The sequence below is a fragment of the Bos indicus x Bos taurus genome, chromosome 21 (assembly GCF_003369695.1).
Source record: "Bos indicus x Bos taurus breed Angus x Brahman F1 hybrid chromosome 21, Bos_hybrid_MaternalHap_v2.0, whole genome shotgun sequence".
Lineage (NCBI taxonomy): Eukaryota > Metazoa > Chordata > Mammalia > Artiodactyla > Bovidae > Bos > Bos indicus x Bos taurus.
The window spans coordinates 7,550,851-7,577,324 of record NC_040096.1 but is presented as its reverse complement, the minus strand read 5'-3'; the positions used below and the strand labels follow the sequence as shown (position 1 = coordinate 7,577,324).

Here is a 26,474-nt window from a genome sequence, read left to right as displayed (position 1 = left end):
AACACCCATCCTTCTTAAACTCTTCCAAAAAATTGCAGAGGGAGGAACACTCTGAAGCTCATTCTATGAGGCCAACATCCCCTGGCACAAAAACCAGACTAAGATACAACACACAAAAAAATTACAGGCCAATATCACCGATAAACATAGACACAAAAATCCTCAACCAAGTACTAGCCAACAGAATCCAACAACATATTAAAAGGATCATGCACCACGATCAAGTCATATTCACCACAGGGATGCAAGGATTCTTCAATGTATGTAAATCAATCAATATGATACATAATATTAACAAATTGAAGAATAAAAATTATATGATACTCTAAATAGATGCAGAAAAAGCTTTTGACAAAATTCAACACCCATTTATGATAAAATCTCTCCAGAAAGTGGGCATAGAGGGAACCTACTTCAACATAATAAACATCATATATGACAAACCCACAACAAACATCATTCTCAATAGTGAAAAACTGAAAGCATTTCCTCTAAGATCAGGAACAAGACAAGGGTTCCCACTCTTACCACTATTATTCAACATAGTTTTGGAAAGCCTAGCCTTGGCAATCAGAGAAGAAAAAGAAATAAAAGTAATGCAAATTGGAAAATAAAAATAAAACTGTCATTGTTTGTAGATGACATGATACAATACACAGAAAATCCTAAATATGCCACCAGAAAACTAGTAGAGCTAATCAAAGAATTTAGTAGAGTTCCAGGATACAAATACACAGAAATCTCTTGCATTTCTATACACTAATAACAAAATGTCAGAAAGAAAAATTAAGAAAACAATTTCATTTACCATTGCAACAAAGAAAAAATACGTAGGTATAAACCTACTTAAGGAGATAAATGACCTGTACTCAGAAAACTATAAGATACTGATGAAATAAATCAAAGATGACACAAATAGAAGGAGAGACATACCATGTCCTTGGATTGAAAGAATCAATGTCACGAAAATGACTATACTACCCAAAGAATCTACAGATGCAGTGAAATCCCTATCAAATTACCAATGGCATTTTTCACAGAATTAGAACAAAAAAATTTACAATTTTTTTATAGAAACACAAGAGACCCCAAATAGTAAAAAAACAATCTTGAGAAAGAAAAACAGAGCTGGAGGCATCAGGCTCCCTGACTTCAGACGATACTACGAATCTACAGGCAATTGCAATACGGTACTGGCACAAAAACAGAAACATAGATCAATGGAACAGGAGAGAAAGCTCAGGTACAAACCCACGCACTGATGGTAACCTAATCTATGATACAAGAGGCAAGAATATACAATGGGGAAAAGACAGTTTCTTCAATAAGCTGTGCTGGGATAACTGGACAGCTACATGTAAAAGAATGAAATGAGAACATTCCCTAATATCACATAGAAGTAAACTCAAAATGGATTAAAGACCTAAATGTAAGGCTGGACAATTAAACTCTTAGACAGAAACACAGGCAGAATACTTTTTGACATAGATCACAGCAAGATCTCTTTTGATACACCTTCTAGAGTAATGAAACTAAAAGCAAAAATAAACGAATGGGGCCTAATTAAACTTAAGTTTTTGTAAGTAAAGGAAACCATAAACAAAACAAAAAGACAACCCTCAGAATGGGAGAAAATATTTGCAAATGAAGCAACTGGCAATGAATTAATCTCCAAAATATATAAACAACTCATGCAGCTCAATAACAAAAAGACACAAAACAACACAATAAAAAAATGGGCAGAAGAACTATTAGACATTTTTCCATAGAAGACATATGGGTGGCCAACAAACACATGAAATGCTCAACATCACTAATTATTAGAGAAATGCAAATCAAAACTACAATAAGTTATCACCTTATACCAGACAGAATGGCTATCATCAAAAAATCTACAAACAATAAATGCTGGAGAGGGTGTGGAGAAAAGGGATGGGAATGTAAGTTAATAGAACCACTATGGAGAACAGTATGAAGGTTCCTTAAAAAACTAAAAATAGAACTACCATATGACCTAGCAATCTCATTCCTGGGCACATACCCGGATAAAAACATAATTCAAACATATACATGCACCCCAATGTTTGTCGCACCATTATTTATAATAGCCAGGACATGGAAGCAACCTAAATGTCCATTAACAGAGGAATGGATCAAAAAGATGTGGTACATGTATACAGCGAAAGTCACTCAACCATAAATCAGAATGAAATTGTGTCATTTACAGAGACATGGATGGACCTAGAGGCTGTTATATGGAGTGAAGTGTTAGAAAAAGACATATTATACATTACTGCATATATGTGCAATCCAGAGAAATGGTACATACGAACCTATCTGTAAAGCAGAAATAGAGAGAGATGGAGAACAATCATATTGACACCAAGTGAGGGGAAAAGGAGGGTGGGATGAATTGGGAGGTTGGGACTGATATAGATACACTACTATGAATAAGATAGATAACTAGTGAGAAACTACTGTTCAGCACAGAGAACTCTACTCGGTGCTCTGAGGTGGTCTACTGGGAAGGAAATCCAAACATGAGGGGATGTGTGTACATGTGCCTGCATAGCAGAAACTAACGCAGCGGTGCAAAGCAGTAGACTCCAGTTTAGAAAAGTGGTCTGTGCCATGTGGTTGTCTGCTTTCCCAAATTAAAAAAATAACCTAAAATCTTCAATCATGGGGATATGGGATGACGAAGAATAACAGGAAAAACCAAGTTATTTCCTTCTTTGTTAGGCATAAAGCATTCCGGATACAGAGCACTGCATGGGAGGATCTGACCGGACAAACATCTCCTCTGGAGAGCTGTGCGGTGTTTCCTGGGAGCGGGAAAGGGAGGAGCAGTTCAGAGCACAGGAGCGTTTGTCAGAGCCTTAATGCCCAAAGGATAAGTGCAGAGAAAGCGATTCTTTAAAGAACCACACCTACAGAGGTGCACTTAAGACACCAAGGACCTCCAGGCGATGGCACGAACTAAATAACAGAGGCTGAGTAGAAGAAGCGAAGCTAGATTTGGAGGTCATTGACTGGGCTAATTTAGTGAGGATGATGATAAAAGCAAAGGCTATGACTGAGGCACCAAACATTCACAACAAAAGCCCCGGGAATGCTTTACAGGGAAGCGTGTAGAACTAAGTGGAACTCCATCATTCTAATGAGGTGAATGGGGAGGGACACAGACCACACTTCCTACTCGCAGCTGTTTTCTCCATTACCTCCTGCCCCCTCTCAGGAAGTACTGGCTAAGGGAGAACCCGCCCCCACCTTCTTGCCTCTTTGGAAAACTTGTGTTAGAATCACTTTCCAAATCTTGTGGCTATAATGAATCTAGACGAAGAAAGAGAAAACAAACCCGAGCTTAAAACATACACATGTATATGTATACACACATATCTACATACTGAGATATTTATATACATATATATATATAATTTTTAGCTTAGGCACTTCATAAGAGCAAAGACAAAAAACAAAACAGCCTTCTCAAGTCATAGAAAAAAGTACAGGAAAGAATATTGCAAGCTAGGGGCAGTCTTGAAGTACGGTATCTTACTCTGTGATGTAGGTACTACATGCTTTACAATAAAACCATTTCCAAGATGAAATAGCAGAAAGGCAAAAGCTCAGTTAGATAACAACAGTAAAACAGACACTTTTTTTTAGGCTTATGATGTACTCAGATGCTTTAATGTAGGGTCTATTTTACCACCACAGAATCCCTCTGGGAGGCTGATTGGTCCCATCTCAACAGAAAAGGCGAGGGCGGGACTTGTTCAGGGTCCTCCAGCTGCGAGGGCTGGAAGGATGCTGACGTGAACCCAGGGCCACCTGCCTCTCAGGCCATGCTGTCGAATAGACCATGTCACGTTCCTTAGAGATACCAGGGAGGTGTCCTGCTGATGCTCTGAGGACTATCTACTTATCACAGGCACCCTAGAGAGCTAGTTCGGCACAGCAAGCAAGGCCCAGCCAAGTGCTCTCTGGGCAAGCTGCGGAGGACTCCGAACGCGACCAATCACGCAGTCGCAGAGAAAGCTAGGGACAGGCCCCGTGTTTCAGAGCGGCAGTCTCAATAGGCCATCACTATCATGCCATGTAGAAAGATTTTAAAAGGGATGTGTGTTTGTGTACAGGTGCATGAACATCGTGTATCCTTGCTTGTTTAAAGACATTATCTGTGTCTGGGGAATCTATCAGTAATTAGGATAGAAAATAATCCTTAACACTGTAAAAACTTTGCTTGCTTTTCCTAGTGACTATCTTGGCCCCATTTGAAAAAACAACTGTGCACACAGGAACACAAGATTTGGATTCCTCTCCAAAGTTGAGAAATAATCACTGAATGAAGCAGTGCGGGGACAGAGAAGGGCAGGTGGAAGGAATGACGCTTCAGGCCACAGTCAGGGATGGGAGGCACGGAGCCTGCGTCACCCTCAGCCCTTATCTGTCAGCTCAAGGAGAAGGGAACTGGCCTGGCCTGAAGGGCACCATAAAAGGCGAGGCAGGAGGAGGACGAGGATGCACAGAAAGATGCCCTTTTAGGAGAAACACAAATCCCGCGAGAGCTGCCTAAGACATTATCCTGGTCTTCCACTTCCAAGACAGGGAAAAAAAAAAAAAAAGCCCTTGTGGTTGTGAGCATAACTGTAGAAACATCCAAAACCAAAGCCCTGTTACTTTCTAAAGCAGATCGGTTTGGACAAAAGAGTCACACTTCAGTGGAGAAATAAAGTTCACGAAAACCATGCAGTTTAAAGACGTATGTTCCAACGAATATGTTAGAGTGAAGAGTAAGGACAAAAAGAAGCAGTGAAGTTTAAAACAACTCCCCTTAAATACAGTAACTTCGGAGGACATCTTGGAACATTAACCTAAATTCTCCGCAGGTATTCAGCACATATGCGTACAAGGCCTGCCATCTGCTGACAAGGTTTGGTACTGCTAGTTTGGAAAGTATTGACGAAGCAGTGGATTTTGTCAGAGGATAATTTACTCAATTTTGTAGCAAGTGCTTAACATTAATTACAAATAACATTAGTCAAGTCTCAACAAATATCAGATCTTGGTCCTCATATCTGTGTATATTTCCTGTTTTACAGTATAAGACAGAACACCTACTTCTGGGCAGGAAGAAATTCTGGACTGGTAGCCCTCCCAGTTACTACCCTCTTCCTCCTGTTAGGTAAATGGAATCATACGGTATGAATTCTTTTCAGTCTCGCTTATTTCATAAATACCATGTTTGTGGGAGTCACCCATCATATTAAGCATAGGAGTATCCTGATCACTTTCTTTCTATGAACAGATCACAATCTTATCTACTCTACTGCTGATGAACATCTGAATTGTTCCTAATTCTCGGCTATTACAAATAGCATAGCTCTGGACGTTCTTGGCTATGTCTTTTGGTGAACATATGTCTGCATTTCTGTTGGGTGTATGTTTGGAAGTGATACTGCTGGGTCATAGAGTATTAAGTATGGACAGAGTAACATGGAAATATATATTACCATATGTAAAATAGCCAGCCAATGGGAATTTGCTGTGTGACTCAGGGAACTCAAACTGTGCTTGGTAACAGCCTAGAGGGGTGGGAAGGGGTGGGATGGGGTGGGAGGTTCAAGAGGGAGGGGACATATGTATACCTATGGCTGATTCCTGTTGATGTATGGCAGAAACCAACACAATACTATAAAGCAATTATCCTTCAATTACAAATAAATAATTTAAAAAAACTTAGCAATAAAGCTAAAATTTTCTAAAGTAGCTACACCAAATAAATTCTAAACAACCACATATGAGCAAACACAGGAGAGCACTACATACTTGCCAACTCGATGCTATGGGTTTTTTAAAAATTTTAGCAATGTTAGTGGAAATGCAGTAGTGTCCTGTGAATTTAATTTTTATTTCCCGGGTGACTAATGAGAGGAATGTCATCTAATACGTTTAATAGCTACGTGGGTATCCTTTTTTTTGAAAGTCTATTGCCGGGAGTTCCCTGGAAGTCCAGTGGTTAGGACTAGGCACTTTCACTGCTGTAGTTCACTACCTGGACGGGGAACTAAGATCCCACAAGCTGCATGGTGCAGCAAAAAAAAAAAAAAAAGTCTCTTGCCCACATTTCTATTCAGTTATTTGTCTTTGTTTTATTGACATATAGGAGTTCTGTACAGATTCTAGTTATGAGCCCTTTTTCAGTTATATGTATTACCAATAACATCTTCCTCTTTGTTCTTGTCTTGGATGAAATACACACTGATTTAAGTACAGACCAATAGAACATCAAGCAGAAGGGAAGAGGGATTTCCCTGGCGGCTCAGATGGTAAAGAATCCACCTGCAATGCAGGAGACCTGGGTTCCACACTTAGGTTGGGAAGATCCCCTGGAGGAGGGCATGGCAACTGACTCCAGTAGTCTGGCCTGGAGAATCCCCATGGACAGTGGTGCCTTGTGTGCAACAGTCCATGGGATTGCAAAGAGTTGGATATGACTGAGTGACTAAGCACACGCAGAAGGGAAGGGAGAATTAACGTACTTAAGTTCCTTACTTAAGAACTTACTTAAGAATGGTCAAACTACCGCACAATTGCACTCATCTCAACGCTAGCAAACTAATGCTCAAAATTCTCCAAGCTAGGCTTCAACAGTATGTGAACCGAATACTTTCAGATGTTCAAGCTGGATTTAGAAAAGGCAGAGGAACCAGAGATCAAATTGCCAACATCCATTGGATCATAGAAAAAGCAAGAGAATTCCAGAAAAACATTTACTTCTCCTTCATTGACTACGCTAAAGCCTTTGACTGTGTGGATCACAACAAACTGTGGAAAATTCTTAAACAGATGGGACTACCAGACCACCTGACCTGCCTCCTGAGAAATCTGTATGCAGATCAAGAAGTAACAGTTAGAACTGGACATGGAACAACAAACTGGATCCAAATTGCGAAAGAAGTATGTCAAGACTGTATATTGTCACCTGCTTATTTAACTTATATGCAGAATACATCATGGGATTGGCTGGATGAAGCACAAGCTGGGACCAAGATTGCCAGGAGAAATATCAATAACCTCAGATACACAGATGACACCACCCTTATGGCAGAAAGCGAAGAGAAACTAAAGAGCCTCTTGATGAAAGTGAAAGAGAAGAATGAAAAAGCTGGCTTAAAACTCAACATTCAAAAAACGAAGATCATGGCATCTGGTCCCATCACCCACATGAATGAGTCCCATACCATTCATGGCAAATAGATGGGGAAACAATGGAAACAGTGACAGACTTTATTTTCTTGGGCTCCAAAATCACTGCAGATGGTGACTGCAGCCACGAAATTAAAAGAAGCTTGCTCCTTGGAAGAAAAACTATGACCAACCTAGAAAGCATATTAAAAAGCAGAAATATTACTTTACTGACAAAGGTTTGTATAGTCAAAGCTATGATTTTTCCAGTAGTCAGGTATGGATGTGAGAGTTGGACTATAAAGAAAGCTGAGGGCCAAACAATTGATGCTTTTTAACTGCGATGTTGGAGAATACTCTTGAGATTGTCTCGGACTACAAGGAGATCCAACCAGTCAATCCTAAAGGAGACCAATCCTGAATATTCATTGGAAGGACTGATGGTGAAGCTGAAGCTCCAATACTTTGGCCAGCTGATATGATCAGAGCCAACTCATTGGAAAAGACCCTGATGCTGGGAAAGATTGAAGACAGGAGGAGAAGGGGATGACAGAGGATAAGAAGGTTGGATGGCATCACCAACTCGATGGACATGAGTTTGAGCAAGCTCTGGGAGTTGGTGATGGACAGGGAGGCCTGGCGTGATGCAGTCCATGAGGTCACAAAGAGTTGGACACGACTGAGCAACTGAATTCAACTGAAGTTCCTTATATTATCTAGAAAGTATTTAATTGACTAATTATATTAGATGTAATACACCAGGGATACAAGCAAAAAATGCTATGGTAATCACTAGAAGAAAAAAATAATGTATAACTCATCAGTTAATATACAGGGAAGCGGAATGACAAAAATATTTGACTAAACTAAAGAAGGCAAGAAAGGAGAAAGAAAAGAACATAAAACTAGTAGGCAAAAGGAAATTAAAAAACTCAAATATATCAATAATTAAACAGAAAATATGAAGACTGAAAATTAAGAGAAAAAGATAATATAGGAAAATTGACACCAAGAAAGCTGGAGTATCAATTTTAATATCTGCCAAAATAGATTGGGAACAAGTAAGAGCAATATATACTGACAAATAAAATAATGGATGAAGAAGACAGGCTGTTTAACTCTCCTCCCACCCAACAGAATATATTAGAGTATATAAAACAATGACTGGCAGAACCATGGGGGAGCTATAGATGGATCAATAATTATTGTTCAAAATTTAAGCACACTTACCTTAAGAACTAATGTATCAAATTGGCAAAAGATAAAAAAATATATAAATTTGAGTAACAGAATTAATAAAGTTACCATAATATGGAGTTATTAGAGCCTTAAACACAATGAGTAAAGAATACAGCTTCCCTTGGTAGCACACTTGGAACATTCACAAAAATTGATTATGGAAATTTCAGTAAATTTCAAAGAGTTTATCCTATACAAATATGTTTCTTCCCACAATGCAGTAAGATTACAAATCGATAATATCAGAATATTTTTGGAAAAAACCCCATATATCTGCAAACTAGAACACACATCATTTGAATAATCCTTGGATTAAAGACTAATTATAGAGTAAGTTATGAACTTACTAAGACTTGATGTGAGAGACAGTGCTCCATGTTAAAACATGTGGGATGGGTTAAAGTAAGACTCACAGAGACATTTTGGAGAATATCTTTGATATTTTGGTGAGAAAGACTTTCTAAATAAACCTCCAAAGCATAAATCAGAAGGTTAAAAATTAATGGATTTGACTCTAGAAAACTCAAGTTTCACATCATAAAGAACATCATAGACAAAACTAATAAATGAGCAATAGATAAAAGAAAATGTTTGTAGTATTACCAATCTATAATACACAAGAAAATCTCAGTTAACAATAAAAAAATACATGAAATCCCAAAAGAAAAACCAGAAAGAATGCTAACAGGCTGTTCATAGGAGGGGAACCCAAATGGCTAAACTGTACGTGAAGGGGTACTCAAACTCACTAATAAGAGAAAAGTAAGTAGAATTAACAAGTGCTGGTAAAGAATCTACCTACAATGTGGGAGACCTGGGTTCAATTTCTGGGTTGTGAAGATCCCCTAGAGAAGGGAAAGGCTACCCACTACAGTATTCTGGCCTGGAGAGTTCCATGGACTGGATAGTCCATGGGGTTGTAAAGAGTTGGATGTGACTGAGTGACTTTCACTTTTCACTTTTATATGCATCAAGGTGACAAAGGTTAGAAAGACCAACTATGCCAAGGACTGTCGGGGATGTGAGAAAACAGGAATCCGTGTGTCACGCAAGTGGGAGTGCAGATGGGTATAGCAATTGGCTAGTGTGGTGACCTTGAAGTATGAGTGTACCCTGTGACCATGTAATCCTATCCCTGGAGCACAAGCCTCAGAAAAAGTCTCCCTGAGACTCCTAAGTGGAGCTGCACAAGGATATTCATGGCAGCAGCACTGTGGGAGCTGGGCACGAGCCGAATACCACCGCTAGCAGGACGGACACGCACAGGAGGGCAGATGCACTCTACGGAGCACAACAGAGCAGGCCGCGGCGCTGCACAGGCAACAGCTGGATAAAAGCCAAGTGGACAAAAGCGAGAAACGGAGTGAGACACACATGGCAAATTCATACAGACCTAAAATGTACAAATGCAGAAAACAATACTATTTATTATTCAGAGATGCAAATTTAAAGACATGGGTCATTGTTTAAAAAGGTGTTTATGAGGGACTTCCCTGGTGGTCCAGGAGTTAATATGCCACCTTCCAAAGCAGGGGGTGAGGGTTCGATCCCTGGTAGGGGACCTAAAATCCCACATGCCTTGAGATCAAAAAACTAAAACATAAAACAGAAAGCAATATTGTAACAAATTCAATAAAAACTTTAAAAATGGGCCACATCAAAAAAATGTTAAAAAAAAAAGGTATCTAAGATATGTACGAGACAGAATGAGAATAAGGATCAGAGATGGAAGGGAAAAACTCAGTTTAAAAAAGGATACCAAAAGTTCGCATGGACTGATGAATTCTCTGTATTTCATATCCAACAACACTCCCAAATAAATTAACAAGAGTAGACTTATGATCACAAAAATGTCTTTAAAAGCATGATCAAAGTTAGCCGTTCCCAGCTTCCATTCATATGGAAGCAGTAGGTGTGCTCCTTCGGGGCCCTTTCCTTCTTAAAAATGAGTCCACTGGGTCCCTGAGGTCCCTTGGGAATCAAGCAGTCTGATTATTAATTTAGTGAATTCTTCCAGCTTGGGTTAAGGGTCGCCATGTAGGTCTGCTGGGGATTCTGTGCTTCTTCTAGAACAGACTTTTCTCTGCCCTCTTCTTTCCACAAACACACCCTTTCAGAGTATGCAAATCCTGTCACCCCACTGCTCTGAGGATTGGCTTGGGGTTGGCCTTTGGAAAGGGATAGATAAGCTGCCCACCCAAGGTTCCTTCCCCAGGCTCCAAGCATTTTCTCTCTTCCACCGGGGTTTACTTGGTGAGTGTAGGGTGGGGTCAGGGAGAATGGGGAACAATCCTCTCATTCTCATGGATTCAGATATCTCTAAGATCTTTCTCCTTTGAGGCCCTAATCATAAAATCAACATATTGAAACAGTTTAGACTAGAACAGTAGGGGAGGAAAGGAAAACGGGGCTGGAGGAAGGGAAGGGAATAGGAGTGTGAGGAGCAGGGCAGGGAGAGCAGGCGAGAAAGAGAAAACCAAGAGGATGACACTAGGGCTCTAGGAGCCAGGGCGGGTGTGGGAACACCACACGCCTAGTGACGAGCACCACTTTGATTTGTGTAAGCCTTGGTTGTGGCTGCTCTGACACGACTGTGGTCCCCCCTCTTACTGCTGGAAAACGGCTGTGGAGAAGCCACGGCCATGTCATGGAGAAGCTCCTCCTGTTTGAAGACAGAATCTTCTGGCAAAGAACCTCCAGTAATCACCTATATGGAAAGTCCTAAACCGGAAACTTACTGTGCAAATGACAATTTGATCCGCGCTTGAATTTCCATCCATTCTTCTTTTATAATCTTTCCACATTGGAGCATCTCCTTTGAAAGTATCTCTGCCTTTGTCAAATTCTTTGAAGCTTCCTTGAACCTGAGTTGTGTTCAGAAAACTTTATATCTGATGCTGCATTCTGGGGCCCCGGCTCCTGGACATCCTTGGCTCTCATACTGCCCATCACCCTTCCTGAGCCACCTGTCAACTTTTGATTTGGCCTTTAAAATTAAATGCAAGTACTATGAATGGTATTTCTACCTGTAAAGATTAGAGGCAAAAGGATACTTCTGAAGGGAGAGTAAGGCTTGCCCCAGGGTATGGAACAGCTCAACCGAACACTTGAAAACATCTGTATTGTCACTGTATGGAGGCGCAACGGAGCTGGTGAGGATTTCTTTGGCTTTTTCTGCATGTTGTTTTGCTTGTAGTGACATTCCTGTGGACAAAAAAAAAAAGAAAGGAAGTCTCAGTTTCTCTTTCACTTCAGTTGGACAGGAATATAGTTGATTTTGGCCGGGGAATCTAATGCGGTGACTTCACATATCTGCATCTGGCATGTGGAGTTGTTTCAGGGCAGCATGAAATAACCATCATAACTGGAAGAAACAGTCACTGGAAGTTCTCAAGATAAAAATTTTTCCTCCACATGTTCTTTTTGGAAATCAACAGAATAAGCAGAAACTGAACAGCTCTGAAACTTCACCAGTATCAGATACAAAATGTTATAAATAATTATAAAAAACAAAAGGAATTTACAAAGACTGCAGCATTCTGGGAAGGAAATAAAATGTTCATAAATTTTACTCCTGGCTTTGTGATACCAATCTTAATGGAATACTAAAAATTCTGAATCTTCTGCTCACCCATCCATAATCATAACTTTAAAGTTGCTTTAATATAATACAAATATGATGATATTTACCAAGACTGACAAACAATTCCAATGAGATAAGGGGCTAATGTGCTACAATCTCTTATTTCCATGTGGTAAGCACATGGAGTTTAAAAACCAGTTACTACCAAGAACTAATTCCCAGCGGGTTCTAGTGTTCTTCCACTGGCATATTCATTTGTGGAAAAGGTGATATTAGGAGTATCAGGACTTCTCACTTTCCCATACCCTCACCTTCTTCCCTGCAACAACATACCCCTCCACTCATATCCCAATACTCCTGGTCTTACATTCTTCATTACAAGGAATTGTACTTTCAATCTCTAAAATAAATAAATAAATAAATAAAGCTGTCAAAATGTGAAGTTCATTCTGCTCCTATGTCTATAAAACAGAATAGATTTTCTGATGGAGAAAATCCAGGGCATGCATTTGCTGTATCAATCAGGGAACTCAAACAGGGGCTCTGTGATAGGCTGAAGGATGTGATGGGGAGGAAGATGGGAGGGAGGGGACATGGGTGTACCGATGGCTGATTCTTGCTGATGTATCACAGAAAAACACAAAATTCTGTAAAGCAATTATCCTTCAATTAAAAAATTAAAAAATGAAGAAGAAATAAATAAATACAGGCAAAAAGAGAAAAATCCAGGGTATGCTATTTTTGTAGGAGCACTTACAGAATTTTGTCTTTTTTTTTAAAGCACATAATCAACCTACCAGAAATTTATTAGTGCCAATAACATATGCAATATTATAAAAGATGATCAGTTCAGTTTAGTTCAGTCACTCAGTCGTGTCTGACTCTTTGTAACCCATGGACTGCAGCATGCCAGGCTTCCCCGTCCATCACCAACTCCCGAAGCTTGCTCAAACTCATGTCCATCGAGTTGGTGATGCCATCCAACCATCTCATTCTCTGTTATCCCTTTTCCTCCTGCTTTCAATCTTTCCCAGCATAAGGGTCTTTTTCAATGAGTCAGTTGTTTGCATCAGGTGGCCAAAGTATTGGAGTTTCAGCTTTACCATCAGTTCTTCCAATGAATATTCAGGACTGATTTCCTTTAGGATTGACAGGTTGGATCTCCTTGCAGTCCAAGGGACTCTCAAGAATCTTCTCCAACACCACAGTTCAAAAGCATCCATTCTTCGGTGCTCAGCTTTCTTTATGATCCAACTCTCATATCCATATATGACTACTGGAAAAACCATAGCTTTGACTATAGAAACCTTTGTCAGCAAAGTGATGTCTCTGGTTTCTAATATGCTGTCTAGGTTGGTCATAGCTTTTCTTCCAAAGAGCAAGTATCTTTTAATTTCGTGGCTGCAGTCACCATCTGCAGTGATTTTGGAGCCCCAAAATATAAAGTCTGTCACTGTTTCCATTGTTTCCCCATCTATTTGCCATGAAGTGAGGGGACCAGATGCCATGATCTTAGTTTTCTGAATGTTGAGTTTTAAAGCAACTTTTTCACTCTCCTCTTTCACTTTCATCAAGAGGCTCTTTAGTTCTGCTTCGCTTTCTGCCATGAGGGTAGTGTCATCTGTGTATCTGAGGTTTTTTATATTTCTCCTGGCAATCTTGATTCCAGCTTGTGCTTTATCCAGCCCAGCCTTTCTCATGATGTACTTTGCATATAAGTTAAATAAGCAGGTGACAATATACAGCCTTGATGTACTCCTTTCCTGATTTGGAACCAGTCTGTTGTTCCATGTCCAGTTCTAACTGTTGCTTCCTGACCTGCATACAGATTTCTCAAGAGGCAGGTAAGGCAGTCTGGTATTCTCATCTCTTTCAGAATTTCCCACAGTTTATGGTGATCCACACAGTCAAAGGCTTTGGCACAGTCAATAAAGCAGTAGATGTTTTTCTGGAACTCTCTTGCTTTTTCGATGATCCAACAGATGCTGGCAATTTGATCTCTAGTTCCTCTGCCTTTTCTAAATCCATCTTGAACATCTGGAAGTTCACGGTTCACATACTCTTGAAGCCTCACTTGGAGAATTTTGGGTATTACTTTGCTAGTGTGTGAGATGAGTGTAATTGTGCAGTAGTTTGAACATTCTTCGACATTGCCTTTCTTTGGGATTGGAATGAAAACTGACCTTTTCCAGTCCCATGCCCACTGCTGAGTTTTCCAAATTTGCTGGCATTTTGGGTGCAGCACTTAACAGCATCATCCTTTAGGATTTGAAATAGCTCAACTGGAATTCCATCACCTCCACTAGCTTTGTTCATAGTGATGCTTCCTGAGGCTCACTTGACTTTACATTCCAAAATGTCTGGCTCCAGGTGAGTGATCACACCATTGTGGTTATCTGGGTTGTGAAGATCTTTTTGGATAGTTCTGTGTTTCTTGCCACCTCTTCTTTACATCTTCTGCTTCTGTTAGGTCCATACCATTTCTGTCCTATATTGTGCTCATCTTTGCATGAAATATTCCCTTGGTATCTCTGATTTTCTTGAAGAGATCTCTAGTCTTTCCTATTCCATTGTTTTCCTCTGTTTCTTTGCATTGATCATGGAGGAAGGCTTTCTTATCTCTCCTTGTTATTCTTTGGAACTCTGCACTCAAATGGGTTTACAGTTCCTTTTCTCCTTTGCTTTTAGCTTCTCTTCTTTTCTCAGCTATTTGTAAGGCCTCAAACAACCATTTGTCTATTTCTTCAAGGAACTTGGAACTCAACCTACTGGAGGCAGCATGGGTTGAGGTTCAAGAATGCTAGCCCTGAAATCACACTGCCCAGATTTCCTGCTCCATCAGTTACCCAGAAATTTTGGCCTTATCTTTTTGGACTGTAGACAGAGAAAATAACATTACCTGCCTCATAGCACAGTAGTGAAGTGTGTGTGTGTGTGTGTGTGTGTGTGTGTGTGTGTGTGTGTGTGTATGTGTTAACTCACTTCAGTCGTGTCTGACTCTTTGCGACCCCACGGACTATAGCCCATCAGGCTCCTCCGTCCATGGGATTCTAAGCAAGAATACTGGAGTGGATTGCCATGCCCTCCTCCAGGGGATCTTCTGGATTCAGAGATTGAACCTACGCCTTTTAAGTCTCCTGCATTGGCATCAAGGTTCTTTACCATTAGCGCCATCTGGTGATGATTAAATGAAATTATATGTGGAAAATAGCATGGTGCCTGGCACTCAATGAGACCTCAGTAACTAGTAGATACTGCTTTTATTTTAATTTGAGTAAAAAAAAGTCCATAATGAAGAAAGGTAGCAGACTGTGGTGGGAAAGCATCACTTAAAATCCCAGATGCCAGGACATTTGCACTGGCAACCAAAATCCTAGATCTGAGTCTTGGGTCAGCTATTAATGGTCTGACCTGGGGCAGCCTGTTTCAAATCAAACTAGTTGTTTCCTCTGAATCTAGAAAACAGGGGGTAGAGGGGTGTGGTTTGAACTAGATGATCTTCAAGGTCCCCTCTGGCTCTAACAGTCTTTGATCTAACAGGTAGGACCAGTCTACCTGTTAGGTTCGGCTAAGTTTATTGGGTAGCAGTTGTAAGCATAGCATTGTGGTGTTTTCCACTTCACTTCATTTACTCACTCATTGGGCTGATCCATGATGCTGGGAAGGCAGCAGCATCATTATCAGTATCATCTCTTTTCAGCTGAAGGGACAGAGACGTGCTCTTGTGCATCTTGTCCACGGTTGCCAGTCTGTGTTTTTGCCTTCTCTGCATCTATTCTCCCTTGCCCTCTTTTCTTTTGAGAATGCCCCTGCACACTCAGTCCACATGATTTAGCCAAGGCCAGCCTCTCCCCCAGGATCCAATGGAAGCAGAGTCAGGTCTTGCCAATCAGACCATGTGCGTGTGCTCAGTTGCTAGGTCGTGTCCGACTTTTGGCAAGCCCATGGACTGCAGCCTGTCAGGCTCCTCTGCCCACAGGATTCTCCAGGCAAGAATACTGGGGTGGGGGTTGCCATTTCCTCAGACTAGTTTTTGTCTTTGGCATACAACCCAAGTCATCCCAATAAGAATCCCCAAACTGTGAGATTTTGGTTAAGATACATTCTTTTTTATCCTGGGAATGCTGAGGAGGGAAACCTGAAGCTGCTGGCAACCTTGCTGCCACCAATGTGGGCAAAGTTGGGCTAAGAATGGAGCCAATACAGAGGAAAGCAGAGTCAAGTGCTGGAGAAAGAGAGGAATGGAAATATGATCATGTTGTTTGAAAACATGGATCTGGCTAAGTCTGCTGCTGCTGCTGCTAAGTCGCTTCAGTCGTGTCCGACTCTGTGCGACCCCATAGACGGCAGCCCATCAGGCTCCCCCGTCCCTGGGATTCTCCAGGCAAGAACACTGGAGTGGGTTGCCATTTCCTTCTCCAATGCATGAAAGTGAAAAGTGAAAGTGAAGTCGCTCAGTCGTGTCCGACTCTTAGTGACCCCATGGACTGCAGCCTACCAGGCTCCTCCGTCCATGGGATTTTCTAGGCAAAAATACTGGAGTGGGGTGCTATTGCCTTCTCCACTGGCTAAGTCTACAGTAAGACTTACCCTTGGATTTTAAGGTGTATGAATCAATAAGTTACCTTTTGCTTACTGCCAGCTTGATTTAGCCTTTTATTTTGGGGGGAGGGGTTTGGTCTCACAGGCAAGAGATTTTCCATCAATACATATATGAATGGATTCTATTTTAGGCTCCGACTCTAGACCCTAGGCCATTTCTACAATGCCTTCAAAGCTAACAAATCAATTTTCTCCTAAGAACTGTTTTTAAGATCATAAAGAATAAAGTTCTGCAGGGCTAAAATCTTCCTTCTCTTTTTTGCATATTATATTAGAAAATCATATTGGCTGTGAAAGGAAATGGCTTCTCAATGTGTGGAGAGGAGAACATCTAAGAACACCTGACCCTCCTAAAGTTAAGCCAAGTCTGGGAAAAAAGCAGAAACCAGCCAGCTGATCCTCCACAGCCTGAGGCAGACTCACCTTTCAGCTGAAGATAACCCTTAGCCAGGTTAACGTGTGCCTCGGCCAGCTTCCAGTGGGAATCACCGTAGCAGATCCTTGTCAGAGCCATGCAGTGCACGAGCTCATGGAGAGCCTTTTTGTACTGAAGGAAGGAAAAACAGGCCCACTAGTTAGACAACAAGGTACAAAATTAATGTGTACTTTTATCCATTCAATATACATTTATAGAGTGATGATTATGGGCCAGGCATGGTTTTAAATATGTGTGATACATCAGAGAACAAAACTAAGATCTGATTTGGGTGGCAGGGTATTCTTCTGGTTGGGTGAAATAGACAATATACATTTAAAAAATGGTAAAATTTATAGTACATTTAAGTTTATAGTACAAAGATATGTTTTTGGTGGCAGGGTATTTATCTGGTTGGGTGAAATAGACAATATACATAAAAAAGAGTAAAATTTATAGTACATTTAAGTTTATAGTAAATAGTGGAAAATGTTATGGAATAAAGAAGCTGCCCATAAATGACCAGCTCCTACATCTTCAGACACAAGTAGGCCAGTGGTGGTAGTTTTCAAATAACACCCTCTAGCTCTCAATTCAAACATCTTCTTTAGTAGCTGGGATATTAGCACAGCCAATGAGGTCAGCAGGACTTTGCAAGCAGATTTTGTTAAAAGAGTAAGAAGCACATTTTCATCCAGTGCCAGGACAAAGAGAATAGTGAATGGTGTGGATTCCAGCTCCAGGTCAGCTTAGAGCAGCAATATTCTCAAAGCAAGGCTGGTGGTTTTAAAATACAGCTCTGAAATTCTTTGACACTCCTTCCATCCAGAGACGGTGGTCTATGTCCTTTTTCTTTGAATATGGGTTTATGACTGCTTGGTTAAACTAACATGGAGGCAGTGAGGCAGCACCACTTTTCGGGCCCAGGCCTTAAAGAACTGGCAGCTTCTACTCTCTGTCTCCCCTTAGGTACTCACTCCTGGAACTTGCTATGACCCGAAAGGTGTCTCCCACCCTCAGATTCATTTGTTGGAGTGCTAAGTACTTCACAATATAACTGCATTTGGAGAGATGAACTTTGAAGAGGTGAAGAAGTTAAAATGAGGCCATCACAATGGGGGCCTCATCTAATATACTGGTGTCCTTATAAGAAGAGAAGGAGACACGAGAAATGGGCACACAGAGAAATGCTTTGTGAGGACACAGAAGGCAGGAGTCAGCAAGGCATGGAGAGAGGGTGCTGAATAAAACCAACCCTTTCAACACCTTGACCTTAGACTTCTAGGCTCCAGAACTGTGAGAAAACAAACTTTCTTGGTTGAAGCCACCCAGGCTGTGGCATTTTGCCACAGCAGCCCCAGAAGACTAACAGCTTAACCATGATTTCATGAGGAAGCCTAAGCGGCCCCACAGAGAGGCCTCCACGGAAAGGAGCTGATGACAGCGTCCGTCAGCTGCAGAACACTGCCACCCTGGCAGCAGATGCTCCACACCTGCTGAGCCCAGCTGATGCTGTACGGAGTAGAGCTGACCAGACCCCACTGAGCTCTGCACAAACTGCAGGTTCATGAGCGAAATTAATCACTGTTTTTGTTGTACACCACCAAGTCTTGGTCTAAGACTGCCTACTCAGGTGGCACTAGTGGTAAAGAACCAGCCTGCCAATGCAGGAGACATAACAGATGAGGGTTCAATCCCTGGGTCGGGAAGATCCCCTGGAGGAGGGCATGGAAACCCACTCCAGTATTCTTGCCTGGAGAATCCCATGGACAGAGGAGCCTGGCAGGCTACAGTCCATAGGGTTGCAAGGAATCCAACATGACTGAAGTGACTTAACACACACACACACGTACGTCTTGGGATGTGATATAGCAATAGATAGCTGGAATAGCAAAAGAGGAGGTAGAAGGTACGCAGCCTAAGGGAGTAAAGCAGAGGAAGAATGGTAAGAATAAGGACAGAGTTGTGTAGAAAACCCAGGAGAAGACCCAGGATACCCGACCCTCCCGGTCAATGCCTAAGCTCAAAGGACTTGCACTTCCACACAGTTTCCACGTGGGTTAGAAACACTTTCACTGTGAAACATTCCCTTGACAAGAGTACATGGCCAGATACTTGACCCCAAGACAGCTGCTTTTCTGATTTAGCAAGAGAAGCTGAGGGCACACTGTGCTCACTCCACAGTGATAAAGGAAGATGGAGCTGTGTTTTTTTCCTATATGTAGTATAGTAAAAGTAACACTTTTCTTACTACAAAAATAATATATGCTCTTTATCAAAATGTTGCTGTTGTTTAGTCACTAACCTGTGCCCGATTCTTTCAAGACTCCATGGACTGTAGCCAACCAGGCTCTTCTGTCCACGGGATTTCCCAGGCAAGAATACTAGAGTGGGTTGCCATTTCCTTCTCCAGGGAATCATCCTGACCCAGAGATCAAGCTTGCATCTCCTGCATTGGCAGGCAGATTCTTTACCACTGAGTCAACAGGGAAGGCCCATTATCAAAATACAAGTGAGCAAACGAAGGAAAAAAGAAAAGTCACCTGCCATTGCACCTCTTCAAGATAAGTAGGTAGCTAAATCTCTTTCTATTCTTCATTCTTGTGAATCTATATATCTTTTTCTTTTTAAAAATACGCTTATAAGCTACATACCTGTTTGCAACTTGTTTTCACAATTTGTGAACATTTCTCCATATCATGTTTTGTGATAATTTTTAATGGCTGTACAGTATTTTACTGTATGGATATATCATAAATGAGTTATTCAACCCACAAATATTTAAGCACTTAGGTTGTTTTAGAAATTTTTTCTCTCTGAACATCCTGTGTGGATAGCTTTGTTCATATCTGTAAGTATTTTCTTAGAATGAATTCCTGGGAACATGACAATTGGGTAAAGGATATGCAAAGCCCTGAGGCTTTGCTGGAGTTTGCTAGACAGCTTCCATGAGCAGCTGCTTCCATCCCACATCTCCCTTCCAGTGTGGCATGTGAGCATGAAATGCCCCTTACACAGTGCCCAGCACTAGTTGGGGGTTAACTTGCCAATTTGTCAGTTAGCTATTTCTCCTTGTTTTAGTTTTCATTTTTTTTCCTGCAAAGCTAGTAAGGCTGAACATCTTCATGTGTTTATTGGCTTCATGTGTGTGTATTTCTTCTTTTGGGAAACATCTTTTTATGGCCTCTAAGAGCCAGGAAATTTAGGGAATGGCTTCCTTGGACACAGAGCAAATGAACACAGTGTATGAGAAAGAAATAAATTACAAAAACATTGAGAAGTCTAGATAGACAGTTTGCCAAAAAGAGAGGGGGACCTGATCTGATGGTGAATCTGTCCCAACCACAAGATTCCAAGGAAGGGCTATATGCAGCTGAGAGTCTGCCTCTCAGATCACAGCCTGGGTCCTCACCATCTGCATCAGGGGCCAGGGCCAATGCCTAAGCTCGAAGGACTTGCACCTCCACACAGTTTCACTTTGAAACTGTGGCCTGTCCTCTCTCTGCTTTTTTATTTGCTAGAATGTGTAGTCCAGATATCCTTTTTTGATTTTCCAAACTTTACCCTGCCGGTTCCAGTGGCTTTAGCCAACAGGCCTGGGTAAGAGGTAGAAGAGAAGTATGTGTAGGCAGACAATCTCAGAACTGGGATGAGCCTCGTAAATAATCTAGTTGATCTCCTCAATTTAAGGAAGGAATGTAAGACCAGAAAGGCAAAACGATTTACCACCAAGTGGCAGAATCAGAACTCACAGTCAAGCTCCTTGATGCAAAGTCCAGAGCTCTTCCCACAACATCATTCTTCATATTAAAACACGCGACTCTGAGGATCAGTTTGGCCATAAATGGCCAAATGGGCATTTCATAAACAGCTCTTGGTATCTAAATACTATTCTCTACTAGGATGAAACAGCATTCCCTGAAACCACAGCTGGAACAGGGAAAGTACAAGATGAAACCAAAAAATCTTGTTGTGCCTGAAATCAAGGAAAGAATTATAGGGACGTATCAAGAACTCAGAAGCCAGACTGAAGGGGCTCCCACAGCAAATATACAATAATTTAAGTTTTGACGATGATAATGGATTGTAATACATTGAAAAATAGGATTTCTTGAACCCATATTGATATAAACAAATGAACAATGATGTGTGAAGAAGGGAAAGCTCTTCCCTGTAAAATGAATGCTAATAAACAAATATTGAAAGCATGGCAAAGTCAGAGAATCACCATTGGACAAACATCATAGCAATAACTGATTCAGGTGAGAATCATCAATGCATGTTAAAAGTAAGGGGTGAAGTTTTGATGAGGAATAGGATATATTTATAGTGTTAATGATTCTCCCTACAGGATACTGATTAATTGAAAATGGAAGAATAATAATTCTACAATGAAGAAACCTTCTAGATAGCACCTTAACCAAGTTATCAAATTTAGCATCATAGTAATGAGGCAAACAGACATCATACGCCTCCTAGTAAGATGCACCAGAAAGGGCCCTTTTTTCAGTTGTGTGGGATTTCTGCCCCAAATATATAATCTGATTCTAATCATCAAGAAAACACATGACAAATTCAAATTGGGGGGTATTCTACAAAACAGTTGGAGTATACGTTTGCGGCACCCGACAAATTCTTTTGTTGAAGCCCTAACCCCCCAATGGGGCATGTGGAGATAAGGCCTCTAAAGATGTAACTAAGGTGACATGAGGTCATAAAGGTGGGGCCCTGATCCAATAGGATTAGTGTCCTTTTGAGAAGGCACACCTTTCCCTCCTCCTTCCCCTAGCCTCCATGCACAAAGGGGAGGCCATGTGAGGACACAGATTGAGGGTGGTGGTCTACAGCCCAAGGGGTGAGTTCTCACCACACAGCAGCTCTGCTGGCTCCTTGATCCTGGACTTCCAGTTTCCAGGATTGTGAGGAGTAAATTTCTGTTGTTTAGGCTACCCAATCTGTAGTATTCTATTATAGCAGCCCAAGCAGACTAATACAGTACTTTTTACAAATATCAAAATTGTGGAAGACACAGACAGGCTAAGGAACTGATCTGACAGATTTGTTGGTGTTTTGTGCTTGTGCTCAGCCATGTCTGATTCTTTGCAGCCTGCCAGGCTTCTCTATGGAATTCTCCAGGTAAGAATACTGGAGTGGGTTCCCATCTCCTGCTCCAGGGGATCTTCCTGACCCAGGATTGAACCTGCCATTCTTGCATTGGCACGTGGGTTATTTACCACCGAGCCACCTAGGAACTGCTTTTCTAATAGATTAAAGGATACTAAAGAGACCTTGTGGCTCAGCTGGTAAAGAATCCACCTGTAATGTGGGAGACCTGGGTTTGATCCCTGGGTTGGGAAGATCCCCTAGAGAATTCAGGAATGGGTACCCACTCCAGTATTCTGGCCTGGAGAATTCCATGGACTGTATAGCCCATGGGGCCACAGAGTCAGACATTACTAAGTGACTTTCACTCACTCAAACTCACTCACTCAAAAAGACATAATAAATCTAGTCAGCATGATTTCATGGACTAAAACATGACTCTGTCTAATATTTTTTCCTGTAAAAGATATTACTGAGATAATTGGAGGAATATGAATAAGGTTTATAGATTAGATAATAATATGTACCAATATTAATTTCCTAAGGATTAAAGATTTACTAAGCATAGCCCCACCCATCAGAACAAGACACAGTTTCCCCCTCAGTCAGTCTCTCCCATCAGGAAGCATCCATAAGCCTCTTATCCTCATCCATCAGAGGGCAGACAAAATGAAAACCACAATCCAGAGAACTAACCAAGATGATCATAGGGACCACAGCCTCGTCTAACTCAGTGAAACTTGGGAGCTGTGTAGGGCCACCCAAGATGGACAGGTCATGGTGGAGAGTTCTGACAAAACATGGTCCACTAGGGAAGGGAATGGCAAACCCCATCAGTACTTTTGCCTTGAGAACCCCATGAACAGTATGAAAAGGCAAAAAGATAGGACACTGAAGATGAACTCCCCAGGTCAGTAGGTGCCCAATATGCTACTGGAGATCAGTGGAGAAATAACTCCAGAAAGAATGAAGAGACGGAGCCAGAGCAAAAACAATACCCAGTTGCGGATGTGACTGGTGATTGAAGTAAAGTCTGATGTTACAAAGAACAGTACTGTATAGGAACCTGGAATGTTAGGTCCAATGTTAGGTCCATTTAGGGTAAATTGAAAGTGGTCAAACAGGAGACAGCAAGAGTGAACATGGATATTTTAGGAATCAGTGAACTAAAATGGACTGGAATGGGTGAATATAACTCAGATGACCATTATATATACTACTGTGGGCAAGAATCCCTTAAAAGAAATGGAGTAGCCCTCACAGTCAACAAAAGAGTGAGAAATGCAGTACTTGGACGCAATCACAAAAATGACAGGATGATCTCTGTTCGTTTCCAAGGCAAATCATTCAATATCACAGTAATCCAAGTCTATGCCCCAACCAGTAATGCTGAAGAAGCTGAAGTTGAACAGTTCAATGAAGACCTAACAAGACCTTCTAGAACTAACACCCAAAAAAGATGTCCTTTTCATTATAGGGGATTGAAATGCAAAAGTAGGAAGTTAAAAGAGACATGGAGTAACAGGCAAATTTGGCCTTGGAGTACAAAATGAAGCAGGGCAAAGGCCAACAGAGTTTTGCCAAGAGAACGCATTGGTCATAGCAAACACCCTCTTCCAACAACACAAGAGAAGACTGCACATGGAGTCACCAGATGGTCAACACCGAAATCAGATTGATTATATTCTTTGCAGCTAAAGATGGAGAAGCTCTATACAGTCAGCAAAAACAAGACCAGGAGCTGACTGTGGCTTAGATCATAAACTCCTTATTGCAAAATTCAGACTTAAATTGAAGAAAGTAGGGAAAACCACTAGACCATTCAGGTATGACCTAAATCAAATCCCTTACGATTATACAGTGGAAGTGACAAACAGATTCAAGGGATTAGATCTGATAGAGTGCCTGAAGAACTATGGATGGAGGTTCATGACATTGTACAGGAGGCAGTGATCAAGACCATCCCCAAGAGAAAGAAATGCAAAAAGGCAAATGGTTGTCTGAGGAAGCCTTACAAATAGCTGAGAAAAGGAGATAAGTGAAAGGCAAAGGAGAAAAGGAAAGATATACCCATTGAACGCAGGGTTCCAAAGAATAGCAAGGAGAGATAAGAAAGGCTTCCTCAGTGATCAGTGCAAAGAAATAAAGGAAAATAATAGAGTGCGAAAGACTACAGATCTCTTCAAGAAAATTAGAGATACCAAGGGAACATTTCATGCAAAGATGGGCTCGATAAAGGACAGAAATGATATGGACCTAACAGAAGTGAAGATGTGAAGAGAAGGTGGCAAGAATACATAGAAGAACTATACAAAAAAGCTCTTCACAACCCTGATAAACACAGTGGTGTGATCACTCACCTAGAGCCAGACATCCTGGAATGCAAAATCAAGTGGGCCTCAGGAAGCATCACTATGAACAAAGCTAGTGGAGGTGATGGAATTCCAATTGAGCTATTTCAAATCCTAAAAGATGATGCTGTTAAGTGCTGCACCCAGTATGACAGGAAATTTAGAAAACTCAGCAGTGGACACAGGACTGGAAAAGGTCAGTTTTCATTCCAATCCCAAAGAAAGGCAATAGCAAAGAATGCTCAAACTACTGCACAATTGCCCTAATCTCATATGCTATCAAAGTAATGTTCAAAATTCTCCAAGCCAGTTTTCAACAATATGAACTTTCAGATGTTCAAGCTGGATTTAGACAAGGCAGAGGAACCAGAGATCAAATTGCCAATATCTGTAGGATCATCAAAAAAGCAAGAGAGTTCCAGAAAAACATCTACTTCTGCTTTATTGACTATGCCAAAGCCTTTGACTGTGTGGATCATAACAAACTGTGGAAAATTCTGAAAGAGATGGGAATGCCAGATCACCTTACCTGCCTTCTGAGAAATCTGCATGGAGGTCAAGAAGTAAAAGTTAGAATCAGAGCTATTTCAAATCCTAAAAGATGATGCTGTTAAGTGCTGCACCCAATATGACAGGAAATTTAGAAAACTCAGTAGTGGGCACAGGACTGGAAAAGTTTTCAATCCAATCCCAAAGAAAGACAATGCCAAAGAATGCTCAAACTACCATACAATTGCACTCAGTTGCTGGCAAAATAATGCTTAAAATTCTCCAAGCCAGGCTTCAATAATAGTATGTGAACTGTGAACTTCCAGATGATCAGGCTGGATTTTAAAAGGGCAGAAGAACTGGAGATCAAACTGCCAACATCCATTGGATCATAGAAAAATCAAGAGAGTTCCAGAAAAACATCTACTTCTGCTTTATTGACTATGCCAAAGCCTTTGACTGTGGATCGCAACAAACTGGTGGAAAATTCTTCAAGATATAGAAATACCAGACCACCTTACCTGCCTCCTGAGAAATCTGTATGCAGGTCAAGAAGCAACAGTTAGAACTGGACATGGAATACAGACTGCTTCCAAATTGGGAAAGGCATACATCAAGGCTGTATATTGTTACCCTGCTTATTTAAATTATATGCAGAGTATATCGTGCAAAATGCCAGGATGGATGAAGCACATGCTGGAATAAAGTTTTCTGGGAGAAATATCAATAACCTCAGATATGCAGATGACACCACAATTATGGCAGAAAGTGAAGAGGAACTAAAGAGCCTCTTGATGAAAGTGAAAGAGGAGAGTGAAAAATTTGATAAAACTCAAGATTCAGAAAACTAAGATTATGGCATCCAGTCCATCACTTCATGGCAAATAAATGGGGAAACAATGGAAACAATGACAGACTTTACCTTTTTGGGCTCCAAAATCACTGCTGATGGTGACTTCAGCCATGAAATTAAAAGACGCTTGCTCCTTGGAAGAAAAGCTATGACAAACCTAGACAGCATTATTAAAAAGCAGAGACATTACTTTGCCAACAAATGTCTGTCTAGTCAAAGCTATGGTTTTTCCAGTAGTCATGTATGGATGTGAGAGTTGGACTATAAAGAAAGCTTGCTGCTGCTGCTGCTGCTGCTGCGTCGCTTCAGTCGTGTCTGACTCTGTGCGATCCCATGGACTGCAGCCTACCAGGCTTCTCCGTCCATGGGATTCTCCAGGCAAGAACACTGGAGTGGGTTGCCATTTCCTTCTCCAATGCATGAAAGTGAAAAGTGAAAATGAAGTCGCTCAGTCGTGTACGACTCCTAGTGACCCCATGGACTGCAGCCTACCAGGCTCCTCCATCCATGGGATTTTACAGGCAAGAGTACTGGAGTGGGGTGCCATTGCCTTCTCCGAAAGAAAGCTTAGGGCTGAACAACAGATGCTTTTGAACTGTGGTGCTGGAGAAGACTCTTGAGAGTCCTTTGGACTGCAAGGAGATCCAA

The 26,474-nt window shown here is 41.2% G+C and overlaps 1 protein-coding gene across 7 annotated transcripts in view; it reads right to left on the bottom strand.

The window, feature by feature from the left end:
- Positions 1-26,474, bottom strand: part of TTC23 (tetratricopeptide repeat domain 23) — a 158,583-nt gene that overhangs the window by 76,221 nt on the left and 55,888 nt on the right. For 6 of the 7 annotated variants that reach the window (XM_027521741.1, XM_027521736.1, XM_027521735.1 and 3 more), the window contains 3 exons: positions 17,039-17,162; positions 11,484-11,634; positions 11,169-11,294 (listed from right to left, as the gene is read on the bottom strand). In XM_027521741.1, the coding sequence (XP_027377542.1) occupies positions 11,169-11,294; positions 11,484-11,634; positions 17,039-17,162 (401 nt within the window). Of the gene's footprint in view, positions 1-11,168; positions 11,295-11,456; positions 11,635-17,038; positions 17,163-26,474 lie in introns of all 7 variants that reach the window. The other variant, XM_027521740.1, reaches the window with a different exon arrangement.